Genomic DNA, 27,766 nt, shown 5'->3' with positions numbered 1-27,766 from the left:
TCGTAGCAAAATTTCGATTTTCTGCAAAATTACTGTGCAATTTAGCTAGATATGATTAAAGTTTTACGAGGTAGTTAATATTTGTAGGACAAGGTATATTTTAAGTGGGGACGTGCGCTTTACCAGAAGCTAAGAACCGTTTGCTAGAAGATGACCCTGGATTCGTACGACAAATTGCTCGGAACCGTCCTGCAGGAGTACAAAATTTTGAGTGAATAGTAAGTTGATGTAAAATACTGGTTCCGCATTTAATAAATTGTTCAATTCCAGTAAAAGATTACTAAACGAAGACCTGGGAGGACTCTACGTGATTCCATCGTTCGAAAACAGCTTTTGTAAGATTCGTTTGATTTTATAATTCTGAAAACTATTCAACAGATAGTTCTCTGATTTCAGTATGGTTTGGGGTAATATTTGTTCGGAATGGGCCCTACAAAGATGGGGTTCTCCGATTTACGATATCCTTTTCGGAAAAGTTTCCAAATGATGCCAGTGTTCCGGTAAGTATGATGACAAAGACGAATCATTTAAAATTTTAATAATGTTAATTAACGGGATACAGTTTAAGACATCATATGATTCGCTGCGAGTTAGTTCAATTTAAATTATTAAATTATTTGTCAAGCGCGCATTTGCATAGAAAATATGTTAACGGAATCAGCTTAGCTAAACCAAACCAGAGCACCATTCAAAATCAATTTATTCGTCAAAAAATTTTCTTTAACCTTTCAGAAGTCACTCGTAGAAAATACAACAGTATGTTATTTTCACCTAGAGGATACTTATTGAAACTTATTATTGTCCAAAATATTCTTCAAGTATTGGACAATTGGACACGGGCATTAAGTTTCATGAAACATTTTTAGTTTCATGTTGAATAAGTTTCAAAGTCAGTAGGTTTTCAATTTTGTTTTTTTTTTGTTGTAATTTGTACTTGAACACCTCTGCTGCAGAGAAGCAAATATGGCATTAAGTTTTTACTTCTGTATGACTTCTGGATAGCAAGATCAGTGCCAGTGAAAACGAGAAGTGGAGGGATTCCATGAACCTTCATCTTAATACAACCGACAAGCCGACGTGACACTAGTTTCCAGACCATGACCAAAAATATGCAACGGTCAATTTGAATGTCGAGTGATCACAAACGTCTAATTTATCATGATCATGACAAGCATTTATTTGTTTACATAAACAAAGAAAAGTTGCAACTATTGCAGAATGGGAATTGCACGGAATCAGATTTACACAGTAGTAAAGAAAACACGTTACATCTTGTTTTCACCGAGGTTTTCACTGGAAATCCTATGTATAAGTACTCATTGCAAGACAGCCTATATTACGTGATATAGGCTGTAATGTGAACGGGGTATTACTCTTCCAGAAGCACAATTTATTCTACCCGAGCTGACGTATCTAAAGTGGTAGCCTACTACTAAGGCTCTGAACCATTTGCCGAGTTAAATTTAGCTCGTGGTTAAAAGTGACATTTCGAAAGTTATTTTCTATGTTCGAAAATCCCCGTACTGTCGATCGACCGGTTTACGAGAAGAACTTAGCCAAGGTTTTCAAAATTTAACTTCTTCTCTGCCAGAAGTAACCACGCTCGGATAACAGGGGTTTTTTTGCTGGTGTCTGATGACGGCTAAGACCGTGGTTGGTCCATTTTGCCGGAGAGCAGGGTTAATCGATAACGTTCCATCTGTCAAATTTTAACCAAAAGTTAAAATAATCCACCAAATGGTTCAGAGGCCTCACTTACTGCTATTTATAGCACACATAACCAATAAAAATAACTCAGAGCGAGAGTCACTTCAACTCAGGTATGGAGACATTTCTAAAACCTGCTCAGAAACTCAGCGCTGAGTACTTGCAGTTTTTATAAATTTATCATACAACTGAGTTGAAGTGATACAACTGAGATTCGAGTTTTTCTCATTGGTCCTCCCTTATAAATAAATACCATAAACGAACTGTATCCCGGATGGGTAAACTATCCCACAAATGGTTTGGATGATACCCCGAACACGTGGTTAAACCAACCGGTGAACACTCGTGTTTATTTCAGTTACCATGGAGACGTAATTTGTGATTAGCCCCGGTCCCTTTCAAATTGTATCATTATTTATGAACGGCCTTTTATTTAAAATGACGTTTCACATTCATCTAGTGATGTCCGATTTTCATTCGAATAATCGTTTAATCGATTAACGAACCGAAAAGTAAACTATTTATAATCGGTTATATCATGCCGATATAAGCATTAACACCTCCACAGGATCATCACCGATCGTTTCAAACATGTGCTGCACTCTCATTGGTGGAAAAATGGCAGCACAGCGAACAAAAAATATTCGATTAGTTGTTAATCGAGTAATTAAAAAATGGGACATCTCTGATTTTGGTGTGATTGTTTTGATAAAAATGAGCGCAAACTTTCATCTCTTCCGAGGGGGCAGCAAAACCACAAAATTACCTTGAATACGAGGGGTTCTCATTGGATGAAAGGGACCGTGAAAGAAGACACTAAAATAGAAAGTTTTTCTTCCGACAGTTTCATCTTAGTATTCATCTTTGGTTAAACTCTCTTTTATGGCTTGCTGGGAAAACTTATTTTCGGAATTCGAGGACGCTATGCGGCTGGGAGTAACGATTCTTTACAGTTTGGCGCAGCGTTCAAATATGCTTGCGTTGGAAACGGGGAAACGAATCAGGAGCCATGTTTACGTAGCCACTCGGGGTGTTGGGATGCGTTTACCAACTCTTTATAGCTACACTTCGTGAGTTGTGTTTGTGATAGCTTAAAGCTGCAATTTAGAGTTTATTTCAGTAAAGATGCGTGACTTATTAATTTTAAGACTTACAAATTTGGTGTACTTTTTCTGGAAGTGGTATGGCTCGAATTCCCACTCTACTTCTTCAATTTAGACCGTACTATAATTTTAATTTAATACTAGCGTTAAGTTCAATTTCCGTTAATTTCATCCGTACTTACAGTGTTTATAATTTATGATTAGATTTAAGCACTACACGGCAAATAATGTGTATATTAGATAAGTAGAATACTAGAATAAGGATAATAATAGATCAACAACTATGTCAACTTTTGTTCTTCGTGTTTGTTCTTCCTCTTTTCGTTTGACGTTATTCTAAGTTTTCGATTTGGGTTAGCGACTGGAAGTCAATTTTTATTTGTTATATGCGACAGTTAGAAGATACTGAGAGGTTAGCACATATCATCGGCAAGAGACGTGCGTGTGAGAAAATTTGCGAAAAAATCTAAGGGCACCGGTGGGATTCGAACCCACAATTCCCATTCAGTACACGGGTGCATTGCCAATTATACAACGGTGGACCTATGGTCTACGGATGTATTTGGCTAATGACATATGAGTTTCGAATCCGTTTCCCTCCCTTAGTCTTTTTGCGCAAGCGTTCTCAATACACAACAATCGTCTATTACCGACGATATGTGCTTGTACCGCAACCACTCAGTATCGGTCGATGTGAACAAACACAACTCGTCTCTGTTCTACATCACACATGTTGGATACGGGATGTCCAATGCAGTATGAATAGAGCAATGAGCTGCTGGCCTCACCTCCGACCACCGGGCCATAGTGATGATTTATCATCAAATTAATTTTCGATTTGGGTTAGCGCCCGGTGGTCGGAGGTGAGGCCAGCAGCTCATTGCTCTATTCATACTGCATTGGACATCCCGTATCCAACATGTGTGATGTAGAACAGAGACGAGTTGTGTTTGTTCACATCGACCGATACTGAGTGGTTGCGGTACAAGCACATATCGTCGGTAATAGACGATTGTTGTGTATTGAGAACGCTTGCGCAAAAAGACTAAGGGAGGGAAACGGATTCGAAACTCATATGTCATTAGCCAAATACATCCGTAGACCATAGGTCCACCGTTGTATAATTGGCAATGCACCCGTGTACTGAATGGGAATTGTGGGTTCGAATCCCACCGGTGCCCTTAGATTTTTTCGCAAATTTTCTCACACGCACGTCTCTTGCCGATGATATGTGCTAACCTCTCAGTATCTTCTAACTGTCGCATATAACAAATAAAAATTGACTTCCAGTCGCTAACCCAAATCGAAAATTAATTTGATGATAAATCATCACTATGGCCCGGTGGTCGGAGGTGAGGCCAGCAGCTCATTGCTCTATTCATACTGCATTGGACATCCCGTATCCAACATGTGTGATGTAGAACAGAGACGAGTTGTGTTTGTTCACATCGACCGATACTGAGTGGTTGCGGTACAAGCACATATCGTCGGTAATAGACGATTGTTGTGTATTGAGAACGCTTGCGCAAAAAGACTAAGGGAGGGAAACGGATTCGAAACTCATATGTCATTAGCCAAATACATCCGTAGACCATAGGTCCACCGTTGTATAATTGGCAATGCACCCGTGTACTGAATGGGAATTGTGGGTTCGAATCCCACCGGTGCCCTTAGATTTTTTCGCAAATTTTCTCACACGCACGTCTCTTGCCGATGATATGTGCTAACCTCTCAGTATCTTCTAACTGTCGCATATAACAAATAAAAATTGACTTCCAGTCGCTAACCCAAATCGAAAATTAATTTGATGATAAATCATCACTATGGCCCGGTGGTCGGAGGTGAGGCCAGCAGCTCATTGCTCTATTCATACTGCATTGGACATCCCGTATCCAACATGTGTGATGTAGAACAGAGACGAGTCAACCGGTGAACACTCGTGTTTATTTCAGTTACCATGGAGACGTAATTTGTGATTAGCCCCGGTCCCTTTCAAATTGTATCATTATTTATGAACGGCCTTTTATTTAAAATGACGTTTCACATTCATCTAGTGATGTCCGATTTTCATTCGAATAATCGTTTAATCGATTAACGAACCGAAAAGTAAACTATTTATAATCGGTTATATCATGCCGATATAAGCATTAACACCTCCACAGGATCATCACCGATCGTTTCAAACATGTGCTGCACTCTCATTGGTGGAAAAATGGCAGCACAGCGAACAAAAAATATTCGATTAGTTGTTAATCGAGTAATTAAAAAATGGGACATCTCTGATTTTGGTGTGATTGTTTTGATAAAAATGAGCGCAAACTTTCATCTCTTCCGAGGGGGCAGCAAAACCACAAAATTACCTTGAATACGAGGGGTTCTCATTGGATGAAAGGGACCGTGAAAGAAGACACTAAAATAGAAAGTTTTTCTTCCGACAGTTTCATCTTAGTATTCATCTTTGGACGAGTTGTGTTTGTTCACATCGACCGATACTGAGTGGTTGCGGTACAAGCACATATCGTCGGTAATAGACGATTGTTGTGTATTGAGAACGCTTGCGCAAAAAGACTAAGGGAGGGAAACGGATTCGAAACTCATATGTCATTAGCCAAATACATCCGTAGACCATAGGTCCACCGTTGTATAATTGGCAATGCACCCGTGTACTGAATGGGAATTGTGGGTTCGAATCCCACCGGTGCCCTTAGATTTTTTCGCAAATTTTCTCACACGCACGTCTCTTGCCGATGATATGTGCTAACCTCTCAGTATCTTCTAACTGTCGCATATAACAAATAGTTATTCTAAGTTCCACCGGTGACGTTTCCCACTGTCATTTGATTCACCGTAAATGCAGGGCCGTAGCGTTTGCAGCGCCGCCGCGATGAGGGGTCTCGTCGTGACATACCCCCGCCCGTAAACCTTGGTGAAGGTTCGAAACTTCTGGGGTACCGAACCCGGGTTTACTGTTAAACTCGACGTCCAATACAGCTAACTTCACTGCTGGTCTTCGTAGAATCCCCGAAGATGTACGCACAAGAGCTTGGCGCACTCTACCGTCCCTGCCGGGAAACACCTGCTCGATACGTCCACGTTTCCACTGGTCCTTCGCCGTTCCGCCAACGACCAGAACCAAATCGCCTACTGCCAGATCTTTTACATCGTTGAACCACTTGCATCGCCGTGTGATCACAGGAAGGTACTCCTTAAGCCACCTGCACCAAAAATCATCAGCGATATACCTAGCTAGCTTCCAGCTGCTTCGAAGGGTTGACCTATAGTCTAACTGCTCGGTGGGTAGGAACTTGGACCCAGAAGAACTGCCCAGCAAAAAATGGTTGGGTGTCAAGGCCTCCTGGTCTGCCGACTCCAGAGGGATGTAGGTAAGCGGTCTGGAGTTGATCATCCCCTCCGCTTCCAGAAGGATTGTCTCCAATGTCTCGTCGTCTGGTTTTCGTGGACCGTTAAGCAAGCCTCCAATTGCTACTTTTACGGACCGGACGAGCCTCTCCCATGCACCGCCCATGTGTGGTGCCGCTGGTGGGATGAATTTCCAAGCAGTTTCGGCGGTTGTAAACCTTTCCGAGAGGGCCTTGATTTTGGCATCCGTTTGCGCCTTCAGCTCGTTGCTAGTGCCCTGAAAACAGGTGGCATTGTCGGTCCAGATCTCTCTTGGATTGCCTCTGCGTGCCACGAAGCGTTGAACAGCCATAATGCACGACTCCGTACTTAGTGAATGCACGATTTCCATGTGTACCGCTCTAATTGTGAGACATGTGAAGAGGACCACCCAACGTTTCACACTGCTCCTACCCACCTTGGTCAGTACTGGCCCGAAGTAGTCCACCCCGGTGAACGTGAACGGTTGAACGAAAGCTGTCAGGCGCATCTCGGGAAGCGGAGCCATTGCTGGTGGTCTTGGAATCGCCTTCGTTAGGCGGCAGAATGCACAAGCATTTGCGACTTTATCCAAGAGCCTTCTTAGTGATGAGATCTCAAAGCGTTGACGAATCTCGTTGAATATGGTTTCTCGGTTGGCGTGACGGAAGCGGCGATGATACCAGTCTACAATAAGGAAAGTAATTAGGTGTTGTTTGGGTAGGATGATGGGGAACTTAGCTTCGGCCGGTGCATACGGTGCCGCACCGATTCGACCACGACTGCGTAGGATACCCTTCTCATCCAGAAACGGACATTTATTGTAGATTGTGCTGGATTTGTCTACGAGGGCGTGCCGATTATCAGGAGGCCCTTGGGTCTTGACGAGGATGACGATTTCATCGGCGTAGTACTCACTTTGAGCTGTTTTAAAAAGTGCTTCTTCGGCTCTTCTGAGTTCGTTGCTGGTTAGATTGCCGAGTTCCAAATTGTCTTTGGTTCTACTTCTACGTAGATTATCAATACAGCGAAACACGTACGCAGCTACCCGATGCATTTTGATCCATCGATCGAATCTTTCGAAATTCATGTTTGGAACGAAGTGGACGACATGACAGTGAGCAGGTCGGAGTTCTTCTTCAGTTGAAGTAACCTTACGTTGAACAGGCCAGCGCTCCTCAGGCTGGTATAGGAAGGCCGGTCCTTGGAACCAAGGGTTCTCGGTCGTCACTTGTGGTCCAGTGTTCCACTTAGTGGCCAGATCTGCCACATTTAGTTTGGACGGAACCCACCGCCATTCCGACTGCTGCGTTGATGATAAAATCTCACCGACTCGAACGGCGACAAATTTGTGATAACGTCGATGATCGGTTGAGCGCACCCACGCGAGCACAGTGCTGGCATCACTCCAACAGTAGCGCTGGTGGATCGTGTACGAGTGGTATTTTTGAACCGTCTCCATTAATCGGACACCAAGGACAGCCGCTTTAAGTTCAAGTCGAGGAATTGAGAGCGTCTTCAGCGGCGCAACCTTGGTCTTAGCACCAACAAGAGCCACCTCTGTACCACGATCAGTCTCCAAGCGAAAGTACACCACACAGGCATATGCGGCCTCACTCGCGTCGACGAAGAGATGGATTTGTAAACGGGCGAAGTCCTTGGATAAGTTGAAATAACACCGCGGTACGCGCAGCAGGTCTAACGCCTGGAAAAGATCAGCCCACTGTCGCCAGCGTTCATTGATGTCCTGCGGAATTTCTTGGTCCCATTCTGTCCCTTTTGCCCAAAGCTCTTGGATCAACATTTTACCGTGAACCAGAAAAAATGCAACGAGGCCGAGTGGATCGAACAGACTCATAACCACCCTTGCTACCTCTCGCTTGGTAGGAATGTGGCCGCTATGTAGAATACGCTGCAGATCATCTCTTGTGCTGAATGTGTAAACGAATACATCTTCGTTAGGCATCCACTTCATCCCCAACACCGATTCACACTTTCCATCGCGTTCCAGATGTAGGCTCTTAGAGTCCAGTTCAGCCAGCTCGCCAATTCCTCGCAAGACTTCGGGTTCATTTGACAAGAAGCGGCGGAGGGTGAAGCCCCCACGGGAATGTATCAGTTTAACCTCGTTAACCAATGTAATTGCCTCTTTGATCGTCGGGAAACTGTCCAAGTAGTCGTCGACATAATGCCTCTCCTTGATTGCTGCTGCTGCTCTTGGATAGTCGTTAGCAAACTCGTCTGCGTTGATGTTTTTCACGTACTGCGCCGATGCCGGAGAACAGGACGATCCGAAAGTTGCTACATCCATAACGTAGATTGATGGGAGGTCGGTCGAGTCTTCACGGAATACGAAGCGTTGCGATTGACAATCAGGGAAGCGAATTTTCAACTGATGGAACATTTCCATGACATCACCACTCACTGCTACGGGGTATTGGCGAAACTGGTATAACACCATCGGAAGCGGTGTCAGTAGGTCAGGACCCTTGAGCAGTCTGGAGTTAAAGGATACGTCGCCTACCTTTGCTGCCGCGTCCCAGATCAACCGCACTTTTTCAGGCTTTCTGGGATTGATGACAACGCCTAAAGGAAGGTACCACACACGATTGGCATCGACGGAAGTCAATTCGGCCAGACTAGCTTTGTGTGCATAACCTTTCTTTTCGTACTCGGAGATTTGTTCACGCACACGCTCTCGCAGCATTGGTTCTCGTTGAAGCCGACGCTCTAGGGACTCTAGACGCCGGATAGCCATGGGGTAGCTATCGGGAAAGTTTGGATTATCAGTGTTCCATAGGAGGCCGGTCTCGAAGTTCGGTCCGTCAGGCGTACGTCGTGTTGTCTGTTCCAGCAGCATCTTCGCACGTTTCTCGTCAGTCGATTCCAGAACTTCTCGTGTTTCGGTAACTCCGGCATCTTCTAGAGTGAAATAGTCACGTAGTTGATCATTTAGTTCACGATCACGATCAGGAACTGTTGCGACGTGAAACCCAATAATCGCTGACTGGGTCGATCGATGTGGGACGTATCCATATACACTCCAACCCAATCGACATTTCGCACCGATAGGATCGGTTGACTCTCCTTCCCGCAGCTTTAGTGGAACGCATAGTCGGAGATTGTCTAGACCAATTAGTAGCTTGGGCTGAACTAACTCGTAATCTTCGAGCGGGAGGCCACGCAAGTGTGGAAAACGATTAGCAAGATCTTGATATTTCAAACTTTGAGTTGGCAGCACCAGGCGGCTTACCGTGCGAGCATGGGAAAGTGCGTATCGAGAATGAGTGCTCTTACCGGAGATATCGAACTGCACACATTGTGATTTGGGTTCGACCCGTGTCACGTTTCCGGTCCATTTCAAGGTAAGTGCCTCTGTTTTCCCACTGACGCCCAGATCCATTGCTACAGTTTCGTCCAACAATGTGTACGACGAACCTTCGTCTATAAAGGCGTAAATAGTTTGGGAGGAACCGTTGCCGTATAGAATAACGGGAACAATTCGGAAAAGTGGCCACTGGAAATTACCTGACGTGACGTGGCTAGATGTTGTATTTATTCTCTCGGGAGATGTGATGGAGTGCAGTAGAGTATGGTGCCGTTGACGACACCCGTTGATACCGCAGCCATTCCAAGACCTACAAGGCCATTTGCCGTGACTGTTCAGGCACGTTCTGCACAGCCCTTTTAACTGAACTAGCTTCCAACGTTCATCCACGCTGGCACCGTTGAATTGCTGGCATTCGAACACTCGGTGACCGACTCGACCACACGATAGACATTGCTTGGCAGGTTTCGTGTTACTGGTAATACTACTGGAGGTGAGATTTGATGTTTGATCCGTGGAGTGAGCTTGTAGAATACCCGTGTTTCCCCCCTTCGGCCTGTTGCTGCGGGTTTCTGTCTGCATGCTGAGCTTTTGAAAACCAAGTCCTGGGAGGTTGAAGGAAACTTCGCTTGCTGCTGTTACCAACCCCGACATGAACTCACCGAAAGTGTCGAGAGTCGCAGGTGGGTGTTGGTTCTTGTACATTGCCCAATCGAGTCGCAACGAGCCAGGCAGTTTCTCCACCAATTCCTGCATAAGAACCGGATTTGCAAGGTGGTTTGCCTGCTGCGCTGCTTTGAGGTGATCCACCAGATTTTGCACTGCTAGGCCAAAGTGCATGATGGTCTCTAGGCGATCGTGTCTCGGTGGAGGGATTTGGTGTATTTTGAACAGCAACGATTTAATGAGGAGCTCAGGTCTTCCAAAAAGAGTACGCAGGGTCTGGATGACGTGCGGTACACTTGCTGGCAAAAGTAATCGACTTTTCACCGACTCCAGGGCGTTTCCCTTCAAGCATTGCTGAAGGCGAACCAAGTTTTCCGCATCCGAGTAACCGCAGGTAGCAGTAGACTGTTCATAGTTGCTGAAGAAAATGGGCCAATCCTCCGGGTTTCCACTAAATAATGGTAGGTCTTTTCCTAAAACCTGTCGTGCTGCAATTTGCACCTGCGATAGTGTGCGAACAGAGGAAACGGGAACTGTCGGCGCAGGCTGTGGCGTTGGAATGGGGTAAGCAGGTGCTGGAATTGGAGGCTCCGATATAGGAACGGGAAGATGCTGTGGAGTGGGGGTTGGGGCTGGAGGCTGTGGCAATTGAGGTGGAAAATCCTGTGGAGCTGGCGCATCCAAACTTGGCATTGGATGGATTGAATTCAGCGATATTGATGGCAGCCGAGGAATGGGGAGATCCGCTGAGTCGGCGGGAGTCGGATTCAAATTGGGGTGTTTCGTTTTCCCAAACCGATTTCCATTTGATCTTTCAGCGTCCTGTTCGTCTAGCCAATCTTTCACCCTTTGGTCTGAATTTATTACAGAGCCACCTCTACTGCTAGTTTCTGCCATCTGACGAAGAATAGCTTGTCGCTTCTCGAAAGATTCCTTCCTGATTTCCTGCTGCTTGCGCTTCAGCTCCAATTCCTCCTGCAGTTTGAGCTCACGAATTTGTTTCGCCTCCTCCATCTGACGCTCTGCTTCCTCCAACATACGTTTCCTGATGTCTTCCTCTTCCAGTAGTGCTTGCTCTTCCATCTTCTGTTCTTCTTCGACGAGCTTAAACTGTTCTGCCAGCAAAGCAGCCTGAACGCTGGAAGTCGTACTTCCCGGCGGGTTGGGATTCTTCTTTCCCCTTCTAGAGCTCGCTTTTGAACTCGTCTTAGATCCTTTAGAAGAACGTGGTTGGACAACGGGAACTTTCAGATGATCATCGTTGGATTTGCCCTGCTTCGAACATCGTCTGCATACATAAGTGGCGTTCGGCTGCCGGATTTCCTCATCTACACCTGCGCAGCCAAAGTGCTCCCAGTGTTTGCACACGTCGCACTGGACCATCTCACTTTCTGCTGAATCCGTTCGCTCGCATGCCTGGCAGTTCCGAGGGGAATTTTCATCTGCCATACTTCCGATACCCAAAACAAATTTCTTTAAGAATGTTGGGATGCGTTTACCAACTCTTTATAGCTACACTTCGTGAGTTGTGTTTGTGATAGCTTAAAGCTGCAATTTAGAGTTTATTTCAGTAAAGATGCGTAACTTATTAATTTTAAGACTTACAAATTTGGTGTACTTTTTCTGGAAGTGGTATGGCTCGAATTCCCACTCTACTTCTTCAATTTAGACCGTACTATAATTTTAATTTAATACTAGCGTTAAGTTCAATTTCCGTTAATTTCATCCGTACTTACAGTGTTTATAATTTATGATTAGATTTAAGCACTACACGGCAAATAATGTGTATATTAGATAAGTAGAATACTAGAATAAGGATAATAATAGATCAACAACTATGTCAACTTTTGTTCTTCGTGTTTGTTCTTCCTCTTTTCGTTTGACGTTATTCTAAGTTCAACCAGTGACGTTTCCCACTGTCATTTGATTCACCGTAAATGCAGGGCCGTAGCGTTTGCAGCGCCGCCGCGATGAGGGGTCTCGTCGTGACACGGGGTATGGTAGTTCGAAGTACCTTTTCCCCCGCAAGGATATCACAAAGCCACCTGCAGATCACCTGACCAACACACAGAAAACCAAATCGATCACGTTCTAATCGACGGGAAATTCTTCTCCGACATTATCAACGTCCGCACGTACCGCAGTGCGAACATAGATTTGAAGCACGCCCAGAAGACGACAGGCTACCGGCCCCTGATCTTCAAGAAGTTGAGGAGGAGATCGGTCGGCTGAAGAACAACAAAGCAACTGATGTAAATCAACTACCAAGTGAGCTATTAAAATACGGTGGTGAAGCACTGGCTAGAGCGCTGCACTGGGTAATTGCCAAGATTTGGGAGGAAGAGATATTACCGGAGGAGTGGATGGAAGGTGTCGTATGCCCAATCTACAAAAAGGGCGACAAGTTGGATTGCTGCAACTACCGCGCGATCACACTGCTGAGCGCCGCCTACAAGGTACTCTCCCAAATTCTATGCCGCCGCCTGTCACCATTTGCAATACCAGGGGGGATTCATGGGTGTCCGCGCTACCACGGATTAGCGATTCGGCAGGTTCTGCAGAAATGCCACGAATACAACGTGGTCACACATCATTTGCTCATCGATTTCAAATCCGTATACGACACAATAGATCGAGATCAGCTATGGCAGATCATGCACGAGTACGGACTTCCGGATAAACTGACGCGATTGGTCAAGGCGACGATGGGTCGAGTGATGTGCGTTGTTCGAGTATCGGAGACACTCTCGAGTCCCTTTGAATCTCGAAGGGGGTTACGGCAAGGTGATGGACTTTCGTGTCTGCTGTTCAACATCACGTTAGAAGGTGTGCTCAGAAGAGCTAGGATAGACACGAGTGGCACGATATTCAGGAAGTCCATCCAGCTCCTTGGCTTCGCCGATGACATTGACATTATGGCACGGAACTTTGAGATGATGGCTGAAACGTACATCAGACTGAAGGCAGAAGCTAGGCGGATTGGACTTGCCATCAACGCATCGAAGACAAAATACATGAAAGGAAGAGGTTCTAGGGAAGCCTCCCACCCCGAGTTCAGATTGACGGTGACGAAATCGAGGTGGTCGATGAGTTCGTGTATTTGGGCTCACTGGTGACCGCCGAAAATAATACCAGCAGAGAAATTCAAAGACGCATTATGGCAGGGAATCGTGCCTACTTTGGACTCCGGAGGACGCTCCGGTCGAATAGAATTCGACGCCGCACGAAGTTGACTGTCTACAAGACACTGATTAGACCGGTGGTCCTCTACGGCCACGAGACCTGGACTATGCTCGTGGAGGACCAACGCGCCCTTGGTGTTTTCGAACGGAAGGTGTTGCGTACCATCTGCAGATGGATGACGCAACGTGGAGGAGTCGAATGAACTACGAATTGCACCAGCTGCTGGGAGAACCATCCATCGTCCACATTGCAAAAAATGGGCGACTACGGTGGGCTGGGCACGTCGTAAGAATGCCGCATGACGACCCAGTGAAAATGGTTCTAGAAAGCGACCCAACAGGAACAAGAAGAGGCGCGCAGCGGGCAAGGTGGATCGACCAAGTAGAAGGCGACCTGCGGATCCTTCGCAGACTACGAGGCTGGCGAAGTGTGACCATGGATTGAGTAGAGTGGAGTCGACTTCTTCGGACAGCAGAGGACAACAAGGCCTTAGCCTGATTGGTAAGGTAAGTAAGTTTACGTAGCCGCCTGTCGAACCGAAAACCAAATAATAATTTCTGGCTTGAACAACGTCATCCCAAGGACACTCAGATCGTACACCAGTTTCTAAACCAGACAAATTTTATTCGTGTCCTTGAAGGTATCATCGTCTTTGTTGAATCACATTTCCGAAACAATCTAAGATTGGATTTAAAGTCGTCGAAGGTTTGCCGGCAGGTATCCTTGCAAGGTTAGAATTTTCCGTTTCCTGCTCGGTGGTATTAACTGCTACAAACAAAATTTGTTTCCAAAAAATCAAATTGGAATACGCTAGAGCACTAGCTCCACCTGCAAATAGAATAGAATAGAATCACAAATAAATGTATTTGAGTATTTCGGAGATGAACTAGCCGTATCTCCTTAATCCTATTTAGAATTTTAAAAAAAATGAGCATTTTGCGCTCAGCATTTGAAAACCTATTCAAAATAGTGAATCTTATGGCAGCATTTGAGAGCGAGCCTTAAAATAATTACCACCTCAAAATACTGACAAAACCATCAACCAAATCACGTAACTTTTACGTAAAAATATGGTCTCTTACTCCAAAGGGCCAGGGTTTAATCCCAGTCGTACACTCAAAAAATTTATCACATATCTAATGGATGAAAACCATGTGAATTTCACATAGCTTTCATGTGATCACATAGCTAAAAATCCCACCACAAAATGACAGAAATATTATGAGGCCGATGAAATTCATATGAAAAATTATATAACATTAACGTGATCGCATAAATGTTATGTGAAATTCAGAAAAAGTCAATTAATTTTGTTCATGGATGAAAATCATTTGCGTTTCCAATGGACGCTACATGAAAACTATTTCGTTGTAATCAATTGAACTGAAGATGTATCCCGTCATTCTTTAATATGCTAGTAAAAGAAGCCGACTTGTACCAATAAAAAAATGTCAACCCGATTCAACGTTATTCCTTTTAATATTTGCTTCACTTATTTGGGCCAAACTTGTACATCTTATGTGCAAAAAAGTTACAAAATTAGTTGATAAGCATGTTAAAATAAAAATTCCCATACATAATTTGATACAGAACGTCCTATTCTATTTAATAATTGTCTTGTTCCTATACCTACTAAAAGATCAAAATTCATTTCCATCCTGTAGACCGTCGTATTTCAAAGCGAAACCTTCCACCCGCTGATTGACCCGTACAACGGAACCCTCGAGCTGACCGAGGCCTTCCCAAAGTGGAAGGCCGGTGACAACCACGTCTGGCAGCTGCTTAAATTCATGCAGTACATTTTCTCCAGCTTCGATGAGTACATGTCCCTGGCGGAACAGAGCGCCAACAATGTGGCCTATGAACTGTACGGCCAAAACCGTTCGGAGTTTCTGCAAAAAGTCGAAGAATCCGTACGGCTCAGCCAGAGCAGGTTGTTCGACCCAGCACCGGTTCAGGATAGGAATTACATCGTGTTCGATCGGTTCGACAAGGATACTCACGGTCCGGTGTTGGAATCACTGAAACAGGGCAAAGCGAACGAGGTCACGACCCCTCCCGCTTCCGGGCTTTCCTGGGTCAAAGAAGGGGTATTTCAACCGCTGAGTAAACAAGGCTAATGGTTCTCTAGTACTAAAACACAAGTTCAAACACATTTTTTTTCGAAGAGGATTAAATAACGTGTAACTATTTATTAAAACTTAGAATGAAATTAGGATGAACAAGAATGGCAATAATATTCGCTATTTATACGTATTTAATTAAAGACTATAATTTACTAACGCATGAAGCATGAAGCTACGCCACCTATTGGATAGAGCGCAAAAGAAATCCCACCTTCCGCTTAACTTCCGTTGACCTTGCTGTATTTTCCGAGGCGCAACCGTTTGGCACGACGATTATTGAAAACTCGACGGATGATGTCCAGCAGGGCGATTCCAACGACGGAGAAAAATAGGATAGCGGCACCGATGGCAATGTTACGGAATCCCGGATAAACCTGGTTCAGCTCGGTCTCGCTGATGTGGATGTGAATGCCTTCCGCCTTGGGTGAGTTGGATTGCCCCGGGTATTTGTGGTCCGTGTGGGGAATGCTCGGCGACAGGGTTGGCGCTCCCGGTTGCAGTTGAGATTCGTCGTACAAATTCGCTACCACACCGTATTCGACGTGGGTTTCCGTCAGGGTGGTTTCGATCGACTGCAATTTCAAAGAATGGGGATTAAAACTTGTCGTGATATGTTAGAGGTTCCGCCCTTATTACCGCTCCTTCAACTGACAATAGCGATCGGGACCATCCGAAGCCTTCCTCGTCGGTGTAGATGCTGACCAGCTTTCCACGGAATTCCCGGTAGGCCCGCTCCTCGGTACCGACGACGGTGACGTTGATGATCGTGGCCGGACTCATGTAGCGAACGGCGTTGATGGTCTGGAGATGCAAGTAATTATCGATGATTAGTTTTTAATGTATCAAGGCAAGAAGAATTTTAAAAATCTGGAATATTTTCAAAATTAAAGGGTTGCACGGTATTGTAAGCACAACAATTAATAAATATCTGAAAAAAAACATACTTTTGATTTTATCTCTCAGTTTTTCCAACTTTCGAAAAACTGACAGCGATAAAACTATATTGTATACAATACACTCAAACTACTTCTACCCAAGTTTTCAAGAGAAAATACCCAATGGATAATTTTCTACAGCGTTTTTTTCCGTGATGCAATTTGATGTGGGACACCCTTTAGTGTGTTTTTTCAACACTGGAGTCATTCAAAGTTAACAGAACGCTAACTATCAAATTGATATGGTTTGAACAATATAAAGTGGCCGAAAAATTTGCTGCTCTTAAATTTGTAATGACGGTCAAGTAACTGCCAAATTTGTATTTAGGGGAATTTACGTATTCTCGGCAACCTAAGCAGCGACCTTCTTTCTATAGCCTTTTTCTCTAAGAAACGCACACATATGCAGTATTGGTTTGTTTACAATCTTTTGCTGCCAGCTGCTCTAGCAATTTCAGTCGAAAGAATTGTCAAAAACTGTTTTGAAACGCTTTCACAAAGCTCCAATCTTCTCTAGTGAGAGCGAATATTGTCGGCAACCATTCCATTTGAACTGCATGTAAATCTGCTGTTCTATTATCGGCAACTCGAAATCAGCTACAATTTGTAGTGCGTGTGTTTCATTTCAAGAAAACCTTGCTAGATTGCTTTTTCTCAGTGGTAAAAATATAATCAAATTGAAGCTGAAAGCATAAAGAATCGTTTGCATGCATTCAGCGAAGTGTTTACGTAAGAAAATCCAGTGAAAATAGTGTTTCAATTTGGGTTGCCGAAAATAGTCTGACATTTCGAAGCCGTCATTTCCCCTATATCATAAATAGATTTTCGAGTGATTATTTTTATAGGTGAACGCTAGCACACCTAGCGTTATAAGTAGTGCCTGCAGATAAGATTCTTCGAGGTAGTGAGTTAGCATAGAAAGCCCGTGTGGATCGCACCGCTTGCGGCAAAATTCAGTGGGGTACCGTTGTTTGCGGATGGAGTTAAGCAGGAATTTCGTTTTCCAAATTCTTTGGTAGTAAACATACTAACCGCAAATGGTATCTATAATAGCAAAAACCAAATATGGAATCCAGAAAACATAATACTGACTAAAAGTCCATCCGCAATCAACGGTACCTCTTAGTGTTTAATTTCTTGATTGGGGATTGAAGTGTATTATCTTCCGTGTGTAGTATTTTTTATGGGGGTTGATAGCTTAATTGGTGACGAAATAGCCATGGACTTGAGAAAAAAACTGAAACGGTGTGCAATTATTTTTATTATAGCATACACGGGACCGGCCATCTTGATAAAAGGCTTGAAGTAGATTTCAAAAGTTTGCACTGTAAGGCATAGGAGATAAGTTTTTAAAACGCCTATTTTTTAGAATAAAGTTCTTTAAATTAATTTTAGTGTTACTGTGGAGGATAAAAAAAAAGTCGAAATCTACTTATTTGAACAACTTTTATCAAATATTAAAGAATCATCGTAGAATCATCGAAAAAAAAATTAGAAAAGATTTATTGAGACATAGAAGAATTTTAAAATTTCCCATACCTCATCGGGCAAAATTTTGAAATCTGCTTCATCAAGCTTTTTTTCAAGATGGCCACAAAAGGCTTAGTTTTGATGGCCTATTGGCACCAGGTGTCGACGATAGGGCTCTTACTCAATCAGTCGTATCAGCGGTTTCTTAGGCAAACCATATCAGCTACAGCTCTACTCAGTAGGAATCATAGCTCCGGAAGCAAATGTCCGATCGGGATACAATTCAGTACACACTAAGTTTTTTCTACCGAGCTCGGCTGTGCAAATCTCGGTAAAATAAGTTTTACTGAGATCTCAGCAAACATTTCATTTGTTTGCTGAGAATCAGCTAAGCATTATCCGAGACTCAGCAATCAAATGTCACTTTTGCTGAGATCTCAGTGAAACTTATTTTTGCCGAGATTTGCACAGCCGAGCTCGGTATAAAAAACTAAGTGTGTAGGGTTATTATCGGTACAGTTGAAAACCTGAAAACCCCACACGCGAAAATCGATTTTACTCTTGTTCTGTAAGTTAAACATAATGTCGGGCATAGTGTGCTGTATTCACACAATGATGCGCTATAATGCGCACTATGTTCGACGTTATGTTTGACGTACAGAACAAAAGTAAACTCGAATGTCGCATGAGGGGTTTTCCTTGTCCAATTTGACCGACAATATCTTGGAGCTAGATGCAAACAAACTGGAAGCGGTTGACATGCTTGACATGCACAGCTGTACACACTAACTGCTCATTTGTTAATAACTTTTCATAAGTTGTTGGAATTTGTTTAGTACATTAGGATCATAGCGAAGACATCATATCAAAAAGACTGGCAACTTTGCCAGAATCCAAGCGACAGATACAATAGCGCTGCGCTTGAGTGAAGGTGGAAGCAACGCATAGAAAAATGAGCAAATACACAAGCCTTTCTTCTGAGGATGTAATCTTTGCTATCAAATTCGTTCGAAGCATTTACCTTTGAGCGACAAATGACGCGATTGTACCTGTCTCATAATGTTCGTATGAGAAAATGGAAGAGTTGCCAGTCTTCTTGATTTTTTGTCTTCGATCATAGTTTACTATAGATAAAGTTCTGTCCAGTTAGAATCCGGAATCACTTATTGTGTTGCAGCGGCACTGAAAGTGACCGCTGCAAGAATTATTTTACAGCGGTTTGTTTACCTAGGCGCCCACTTTCTGTGGTATAAATTTCACGGTGTTTCGTGCAGTGAGTCAAAAATTATTCAGATAATCGAACGTGGTCCGCAATAAAAATCGCAAAAACGTTGAAAATCGCCAAATCAACCGTGTATGATGTGCTCAAACGTTTCAGGGAGCGAAAGAGCGTGGATCGAAAGTGCCTCCAAGGTAAGCGTCGTAGTGAAACATATGACCGCAAGCTGAACCAGAAGGTGTTGAGAACCGTCAGAGCAAAGCTTGGACTATCAGATAATGAAATCGCACAAAAATACGCTGCTGCTCGCAATACCGTTCGAAGAATTCGTTTGCGAGCAGGATATCGTTCTTATCGAGCCAGAAAGCAACCAAACAAAACGTTGAAGCAAAGTTTCGTCACCAAAACTCGAGCTCGGAAATTTTACCAGCAGGTTTTGACGAAGTACCAAGGATGCCTGCTCATCGACGATGAAAACTACGTCAAAATGGATTTCGGACAGCTTCCTGGCCAAAAATTCTACATGGCGACGGCACGAGGAGATGTTCCTGCGAAGTTTAAGTTTGCTTTTATGGACAAATTTGCCAAACAACTGATGATTTGGCAAGGGATATGCAGCTGCGGAGCAAAGACCAAAGTGTTCGTGACGAATAAGACGATGGACTTGAAGCTGTACAAGGAAGAATGCCTCAAAAACCGCGTACTACCTTTCATTAAAGCCCACAAAGGTCCCGTGAAGTTTTGGCCAGATTTGGCGAGTTGCCACTACAGCCGGGAAGTCATCCAGTGGTACCGCGATAATAACGTAGATTTCATCGATAAAAACATAAATCCACCCAACTGCCCGCAGTTCCGGCCCATCGAGAGATTTTGGGCAATAATGAAGCGGAAGCTTAAGAAAAGTGGAAAAACGGCTCGGCACGCGATTCAAATGACCAAAATGTGGAACAAATGTGCCAAGGAAGTTGACTCCGGAGGTTTGATGGGAGCACGGACCTTGGAGCACGCGCAGAAGACGACAGGCTACCGGCCCTTGATCTTCAAGAAGTTGAGGAGGAGATCAGTCGGCTGAAGAACAACAAAGCAACTGGTGTAGATCAACTACCAGTGAGCTATTAAAATACGGTGGTGAAGCACTGGAGATATTACTGGAGGAGTGGATGGAAGGTGTCGTATGCCCAATCTACAAAAAGGGCGACAAATTGGATTGCTGCAACTACCGCGCGATCACACTGCTGAGCACCGCCTACAAGGTACTCTCCCAAATTCTATGCCGCCGCCTGTCACCATTTGCAAGAGAGTTCGTGGTTCTGCAGAAATGCCGCGAATACAACGTGCCCACACATTATTTGCTCATCGATTTCAAATCCGTATATGACACAATCGATCGAGATCAGCTATGGCAGATCTTGCACGAGTACGGATTTCCGGATAAACTGCCGCGATTGGTCAAGGCGACGATGGATCGAGTGATGTGCGTTGTTCGAGTATCGGGGACACCCTCGAGTCCCTTTGAATCTCGAAGGGGGTTACGGCAAGGTGATGGACTTTCGTGTCTGCTATTCAACATCGTGTTAGAAGGTGTGATCAGAAGAGCTGGGATAGACACGAGTGGCACGATCTTCAGGACGTCCATCCAGCTTCTTGGCGTCGCCGATGACATTGACATCATGGCACGGAACTTTGAGACGAAGGCAAAAACGTACATCAGACTGAAGGCTGAGGCTAGGCGGATTGGACTTGCCATCAACGCATTGAAGACAAAATACATGAGCGAAAGAGGTTCTAGGGAAGACAATGTTAGCCTCCTACCCCGAGTTCAGATTGACGGGGACGAAATCGAGGTGGTCGATGAGTTCGTGTATTTGGGCTCACTGGTGACCGCCGAAAATGATACCAGCAGAGAAATTTAAAGACGCATTATGGCAGGGAATCCTTCCTACTTTGGACTCCGGAGGTCGCTGCGGTCGATTAAAATAAACCGCCGCACGAAGTTGACTGTCAACAAGACGCTGATTAGACCGGTAGTCCTCTACGGCCACGAGACCTGGACTATGCTCGTGGAGAACCAACGCGCCCTTGGTGGTTTTCGAACGGAAGGTGTTGCGTACCATCTACGGTGGAGTGCAGATGGATGACGGAACGTTGAGGAGACGAATGAACCACGAATTGCACCAGCTGCTGGGAGAACCATCCATCGTCCACATTGCAAAAATTGGGCGACTACGGTGGGCTGGGCACATCGTAAGTATGCCGCACGACGACACAGTGAAAATGGTTCTAGAAAGCGACCCAACAGGAACAAGAAGAAGAGGGCAAGCTGGATCGACCAAGTAGAAGGCGACCTGCGGACCCATCGCAGACTACGAGGCTGGCGAAGTGTGGCCATGGATCGAGTAGAGTGGAGACGACTTCTTCGGAGAGTAGAGGACAACAAGGCCTTAGCCTGATTGTGAATTGGTGGATCCGTCAAACCGAGGGCGCGGAAGTTATACGACCAATTACTGTGCGGAAAATCGGTGTGCGTGATTATGAACGACGTTAAATTTGATTACAAAACTCTTCCTGGTGATCAGTATTGACGACACGGATAAGTCGATTTTTACCGAAAAAATCGGTAAATAGGCTATGGTTTGGCAAGTAATTTGTGAGTGTGGTATGCTTTCCAAACCGTTTGTGACAACGGAGACAATGATAACCGACGTTTACGTGCGTGAGTGTTTAAACAAACGTATGTTACCCATGATCCGCAAACATGACGCATCAGTACTGTTTTGGCCGGATTTGGCGTCGGTTCATTACTCCAAGGACACGGTAGCCTGATATAAAGCCAACAAGGTCCAATTCGTACCCAAGGCCAGGCCAATCCTAACTTTTCGGGCCCTGACCAAAGCATATTTGCGGAAACATGTAAAGGCAGCGGATTCCGTTACAAAGTTTACGAGAGACTGGGAAAAGTATCCAAAATTGTAGGAAAGGCATCTGTGCTGAAGCTAATGAGTAGCGTGAGATCAATAATCCGCTCCTTGGCTTGCGACTGATCGGATCTCAGATGTTCTACGTTAAACTGTAAAAGAATACTATAGAGAACATGAATACGATATAAAATTCGATTTTTCTGTAAACAGAGTTGCGTTATCGTTTTTTTTTTAATCATGCTTAGACATTCTGGGACATCCTATATACAACATATAGTTCTTATATTCAAAGTGTTTTTATGTTACTTCATACGCGAAGTTTGGTCTTAGAATGGTCTTAGAAGAGGGTAGGTAGATAGTTCCGTTAGAGTACGGCAGTATGAAAATGGAATAGAAGTTGAAAATGCGACAGTACAAAGTCAAACGTACACTTCTATGCTTAACCCGTACGATATACGCGGAGATTTGAAGTATGTCTTCAACTCTACAGGCAAAACAGTGTGCCTTTACCCTGTCTACGACTGTGGAATAGTTCTAGTGACGTTTCATCACTACCTAAAACCCCACGTTGCCGAAAGCATTTCCAGTCGATGGTGTGTTGTACTGTCGCATTTCAACTTCTATTCAATTTTCATACTGCCGTACTCTAACGGAAATATCCACATATCCTCTTCTAAGACCATTATCAAGCTAATAAATTATCACACTCAAGCTTAATGTTAGATAGCATTTCCAACCAACTCAGAATATAGTTCTTGTTCTGGGTGTTTTGTAAAATTTTTTTTTTTCGCTTTTCTTGATATGTGAACGGGACCCAAGAGGGAAATAATATTGTAGTCTCACTGAAAATCGTTCAATACCACCGATTTATCCCAGGAATATAACTCTTTCTGTAAAAATATGTGGTCCTGAGAAGGACCGATTGTTCTATCTCCACTACGTTGTCCGATGCGAAAATGAGCTTTGGTACGACATCGTTCTTAACCTAAAGCTCATCCCACACCTGCCCGATATCACCCGGTCGACTCTCCACAAATGAGAGATAAATATGACAGAGCGAGATAAATATGTAAAACCGCCAGTCGGATCGGAGGATATCGGGTAGGTGCGGATAGTCGTTGAAGACGTGTGTCTCCTTCCACCCCATCGCTGGTTGTCAAGGTGATCACGCCTCCGCTGTGCCTGCGAGAATGTTCATCACGACGGTAGATAGAGAGAGGGAGAAAATCCACCTCTTGCTCCTTCTTGCACTTGCCACGCCGTTCGAAGCGGGAATGAGCAGAGGCACGCAAGCAGCGGTGTTTTATAATTTTTCAGGTTCAAGCAAAACGATGTGCAACCAAGTGGTACTCGATTATGACGGCTGGGTTTGGGGAAAACGTTTATTCGCAGCAGATTCGTAGAGTTGTTTCCTATCGATTGGTGTAGTTGGATTTTAATTGCATCTATAAATGACAAAGCCACACATTTTTTTAAATTTTCACCCCAGTATAGTCCACAAAGACGTAGTTCTACCATAGAGGTAACTCTAAGACCAGAAGGTCCCGAAGAAACGAGTTCAACTTTTTGGCTCAGCTCTGGTACTATCTTCGGTCCTAAGCTAGTCGATTCACGCCTAGAAACATAGGAAAATCCACTTACCCCTCATTTTATCTGTCAAACTTTCATACCAAATCAAAACAAACATAGTGTAGTACTGGAATTTATACTAGAATGGGGTACGTTAGTCGATTTGCTTGGGACCAATAGGCTAGTCAAGTAGTGAGCCAATTTGAAATCGTTAGTTTCGTATTGATTGTTGGTTCTACGCCAAAATGTTTCTTCAGCAAAGAAGCTTAGCTACTACAACTTTGCTGAAGAACATGCGTCTTTACTTTCAAAAATAAAGAAGTTAGTTTATCTATATCAATAATTTCAAAACCATGAATTAGATTTAAAAAACGGTCAAAAGTTGAAAAAGTTAACAGAAGACACTCAACCTCTAAAATTTAAGACAAATGCACTATAGGACTTTTGTCTCGCTAAATTCCCATCCTGGACCTCTGTGCAGTGTTATGAACGTTCTAAATATTCTTCGGAAAGTGAATCTCTGAAACGGTTCCATTGGTAATCGATATTTAACGACCTGCAACATTATGTTATCTTTATGCGACATACAAGACCGATGATTTTCCAAATTAAAACGACACATTGAGAAACCAGTTTACCTGCAGCAGATACCTGTTATCAGCATCGAACGCGTCAACCAATTTGCAGTAGCTGTGTCGGTTTTATCTATCGTTAAATTCCCATCAATGACGTCCCATCAGTAAGACAAATAAAAATTCCACTACAAATCAGAGGCGACACCTCATTGTCGGTTCTGGTTTCACGTGCACCCCGAAACAGTGTATTTTCATGAGCTGCCTGCAATCTTCTTATCGTACTACTAAGGCTATTTCAACTCACCTTGAAACTCCGGCCGTAGTACGTTTCGCCAGAAATAGTTTTGTACGTTTCCACTTTACCCCGATAGACGGAAAGTGGCAGACTGGCTATAACTGTCGCTGGCAGCTGGAACTCCATTCGCATATCCGATAGGTAGGAAATATCCTGGTCGATGTACTTGTATGCTGTATCGCGGTTTTTCAGCGTAGCGTAGGCTAGAATAGGCGAACCGAGGCGGGTCGAATTGGTCCATTTCTTGAAGACCATGTCACGCAGCTCGTATCTTTCGGGATACTTTTCGCCAAGGATCACCACCGGTGCAGACTAAAGAGTGAAAGTGAAGGTTCAAAATTAGGTTATGTGACAGTAGTCTGCGTACACGCTTAGAAATTATTACCGACTTCGGTAATTTTTTACCGAGCTTTCAAACGTTCGGTAAAACTTTGACCCTCATTTCAAAGGCTCTTTCTCTTAAGGGGGTATTCCCGATCTTTTTTTTCAAAAAATCAAATTTTTTTTTTCACGTTTTTTTGTACTTTAGACTATATACTTTCATCCCCCCAAGCCGTTTTCCGATCAGCGAATTCGGTGTCCAGGCATAGCTGACTAATGGTAAGAACCCCCAAATGGTTTTAACTAAAGTCAAAACTTTAAACGCGTTTTTCTCGAAACCACATTTTTTTATCGGGCGAAGATTTTTCTCAGAAACTATAAGAGATATTGACTTGAATCTTTGCGCATTTTGTTCCTTATTAAATTCTTTGGAGCTTCTCCCACTTTCAGCCAAAAATATTAACATTTAACATTGTTTGAAGCACCTTAAAGCTGCAAAAAAGCGGGCTAAAAAACGCCTGTTTTTTCATATAGCCGCCATTTTGTTAATTTGCAAGATTTTTTGCTGCCAACGGGAGAAGCTCCAGAGAATCTTATGCAGATTATTAATTTCATCACGAAATCTGTTTCAGATGAAGCCGTTCCGAGAAAAGTCTTCGCCCGTCCAGGCGTTTGCGGCAAACAGGGGTCTGTTTGCCGCCATTTTGTGACGTCAATAATGTCTTTTTTTATGTCGAAAAATTTTTATTTGTAAACTTTAATGTTCAATAAACAAGAATCCCAAAGAGTTAGGCGCATTACTATTCATTTTCCTTGAAAAAAATTAATTGAAAAACAGGCCGAAAAAAGGCAAAAGATTGGGAATACCCCCTTAATTTTAATTTCAAACCACTGTCAGACTTACTTAAATATTGTGATGAAGTTTTCCTTGTTTTGGAGCCCTAAAACTAAGGAATTAAAATGCCTGATTTTTACCAAACAGTTCAGCTGTTGAAAATTCGGTTAAAAATACCAAAGTCGGTAATCCTTTATAAGTCTGTAATCATTCTGACTTACCACTTCACCATCCCCATTAGAGCAAACCTGCGTTGAAAGATCATAGGTACAGAACCCGTTGAATTCCTCATCGAAAGCTGCCCTGCCGACGTACTTCAAGCCGGGTTCCAACTCCGGTAGGTCAGCAAAGTGCGTAGACTTGACCCACAGCAGTAGGCCATGGTTACCTTCCTTGCAAACGTGTTCCAAACTACGGTCACTGTGGTCTACATCGAATGATTTCACCGTGACGCTCATCAACGGCGAGCTGTTATCACAAATTTCCGACAGGAACTTCTGTGTGAGTTGAGAAAAATGAACCAAATTAGATCACTCTGCGGGCGACGGTGACTCACACTGCTTTCTTCTGACCTTAACGTCCACTTCCTGTTGGCTGCCTTCGAATATGTTACTTTCACCTAGAGCACATCCCAGCAGCACTAGCAGGACTACTGAAGCTATCGCACACGATCGAGATTTGGTCTCCATAGTTTCCTAGTAAAAACGCCCGAATAGCTCTGCTCGCGGTAAATTACTGAATCAAGGTGTGTGAAATCGGGCTTTGCAACTGCTTTGGATCGATTCAGCTCTGATATTAGGAGCTGATAAGCTGATATCGCCATAGCGCAACATCACACAGCCGTCGGCATGTGTTGCGATTTTGAAAAAGGGATCCGCATTGATTGAACCTGTAGGCGCACTCGTCGCCAGTACGTGTATGTGTCACGGTGTCTCTGGTAGAACAGCATTATAAAAAAAAACAAGATTGCTGAGGCACCCACCAAACAAAAGCTTTGACCAGACTTTGGCCAGACTGTGGACTTACTTCATGTTATAAGGCTATCTTGATGTATTTTTTCTCGTCGATAATTATTAGAACATGCCATAATATGAACGTAAAGCCTTGACTGGAACATTTACCCTATATGTCTATAGTCTGAACAAGACATTATTGTCTCCATATGAGGTTTCAATTGAGGTCAGTATCATTTATTTTTATTTTTGGGCTTAAAACATTATTTTCGAAAATTATAGATTGCTGATAAGAACATTTCGATACTAGGCTCATATGAAAGGGTCTAACCAATGCTTTCATATGGGGTGGGTGTTTCAGCAATGTTTTTTTTTTAAATGTAATGTCTTCTTTCAGAGACACCGTGAGTGTGTGTGCTTGTGTACCTATTATCTATACCTGCGCTGCAACTTTTGGAGTCGAGTGATTAATCTTGTGAAGGTTTGATTTTTGTTATTGCTCTTGCTGTTTGAGGAACTGTCTGATAAGGGAGGAGCTTGTAAGAATTTTATATTTCTTTATGCATGTTGAAATATGGTTTCGGAGAGCACTTAGGTGAGGAAGCAGCGTTCATTTGAATGGTGGAATTTTTTAGCCTATTTATTCATTGAGACGTGACAAGCTGGATTAGTCCGAAGTAGGCAATCAACCTTATGTCATCTTCCTTATTTTTGTCTGATTTTCTGTTAAGGGGCATCCACGTTTGAATATTTGGGCAGGACAATGTAGTAAGGGTTTGCTAGGCTTGTGGTAACCACTTTCCTAATTGTTGAAATTACGTTTTTGAAATAGCGGGGGTAATTCGTCTGGAATTCTAAATGTAAGCTGAGCGAAGGATATAAATTTATCTTCTATGTTTTTCTCGATGAAATTAAATATGTATCGATGTACGAATTGTCCAATATATGAAAGGTTTAAAAAAATTCAAGTATCAGAATCCTTGATTCTGTTCAAGTCCGCAAACTTTATCATATTCCGAGGTACAGCATTTCGAATGTTTTTGTTTGTTCCAGCATCACAAAAAAAAATCTCCTGGAAAACCTTTCTAAGTTTGTGAACTCACAAGTCAAGTTCTAAAATATTGAAAATTTATTCTACCTTGGAAATTTTAATGTTTTCCTATGACTGAATTACCTTCTTGATTC

The 27,766-nt window shown here is 43.5% G+C and overlaps 2 protein-coding genes across 2 annotated transcripts; one reads left to right on the top strand and one right to left on the bottom strand.

Annotated features, from left to right (window-relative positions):
• LOC135712762 (protein crossbronx homolog) lies at window positions 1-15,647 on the top strand. The gene is made up of 4 exons (XM_065235819.1): window positions 1-218; window positions 271-335; window positions 397-500; window positions 15,030-15,647. Exons 1-4 carry the CDS (start codon window positions 151-153, stop codon window positions 15,483-15,485), a joined length of 693 nt encoding a protein of 230 aa, XP_065091891.1. The 5' UTR covers window positions 1-150; the 3' UTR covers window positions 15,486-15,647.
• On the bottom strand, window positions 15,542-26,431 carry LOC135712749 (enolase-binding protein-like). The gene is made up of 5 exons (XM_065235799.1): window positions 26,201-26,431; window positions 25,850-26,125; window positions 24,482-24,784; window positions 16,128-16,292; window positions 15,542-16,063 (listed from the first exon to the last, which is right to left on the bottom strand). Exons 1-5 carry the CDS (start codon window positions 26,315-26,317, stop codon window positions 15,710-15,712), a joined length of 1,215 nt encoding a protein of 404 aa, XP_065091871.1. The 5' UTR covers window positions 26,318-26,431; the 3' UTR covers window positions 15,542-15,709.
• Between the last annotated feature and the right edge of the window lie 1,335 nt (window positions 26,432-27,766).

The sequence above is a fragment of the Ochlerotatus camptorhynchus genome, unplaced genomic scaffold (assembly GCF_037179485.1).
Source record: "Ochlerotatus camptorhynchus isolate MF236.1 unplaced genomic scaffold, CSIRO-AGI_Acam_v1.1 ptg000503l, whole genome shotgun sequence".
Taxonomy (NCBI): Eukaryota; Metazoa; Arthropoda; class Insecta; order Diptera; family Culicidae; genus Ochlerotatus; species Ochlerotatus camptorhynchus.
The sequence above is the reverse complement of the archived record's forward strand: the minus strand, read 5'-3'. Positions and strand labels throughout refer to the sequence as shown.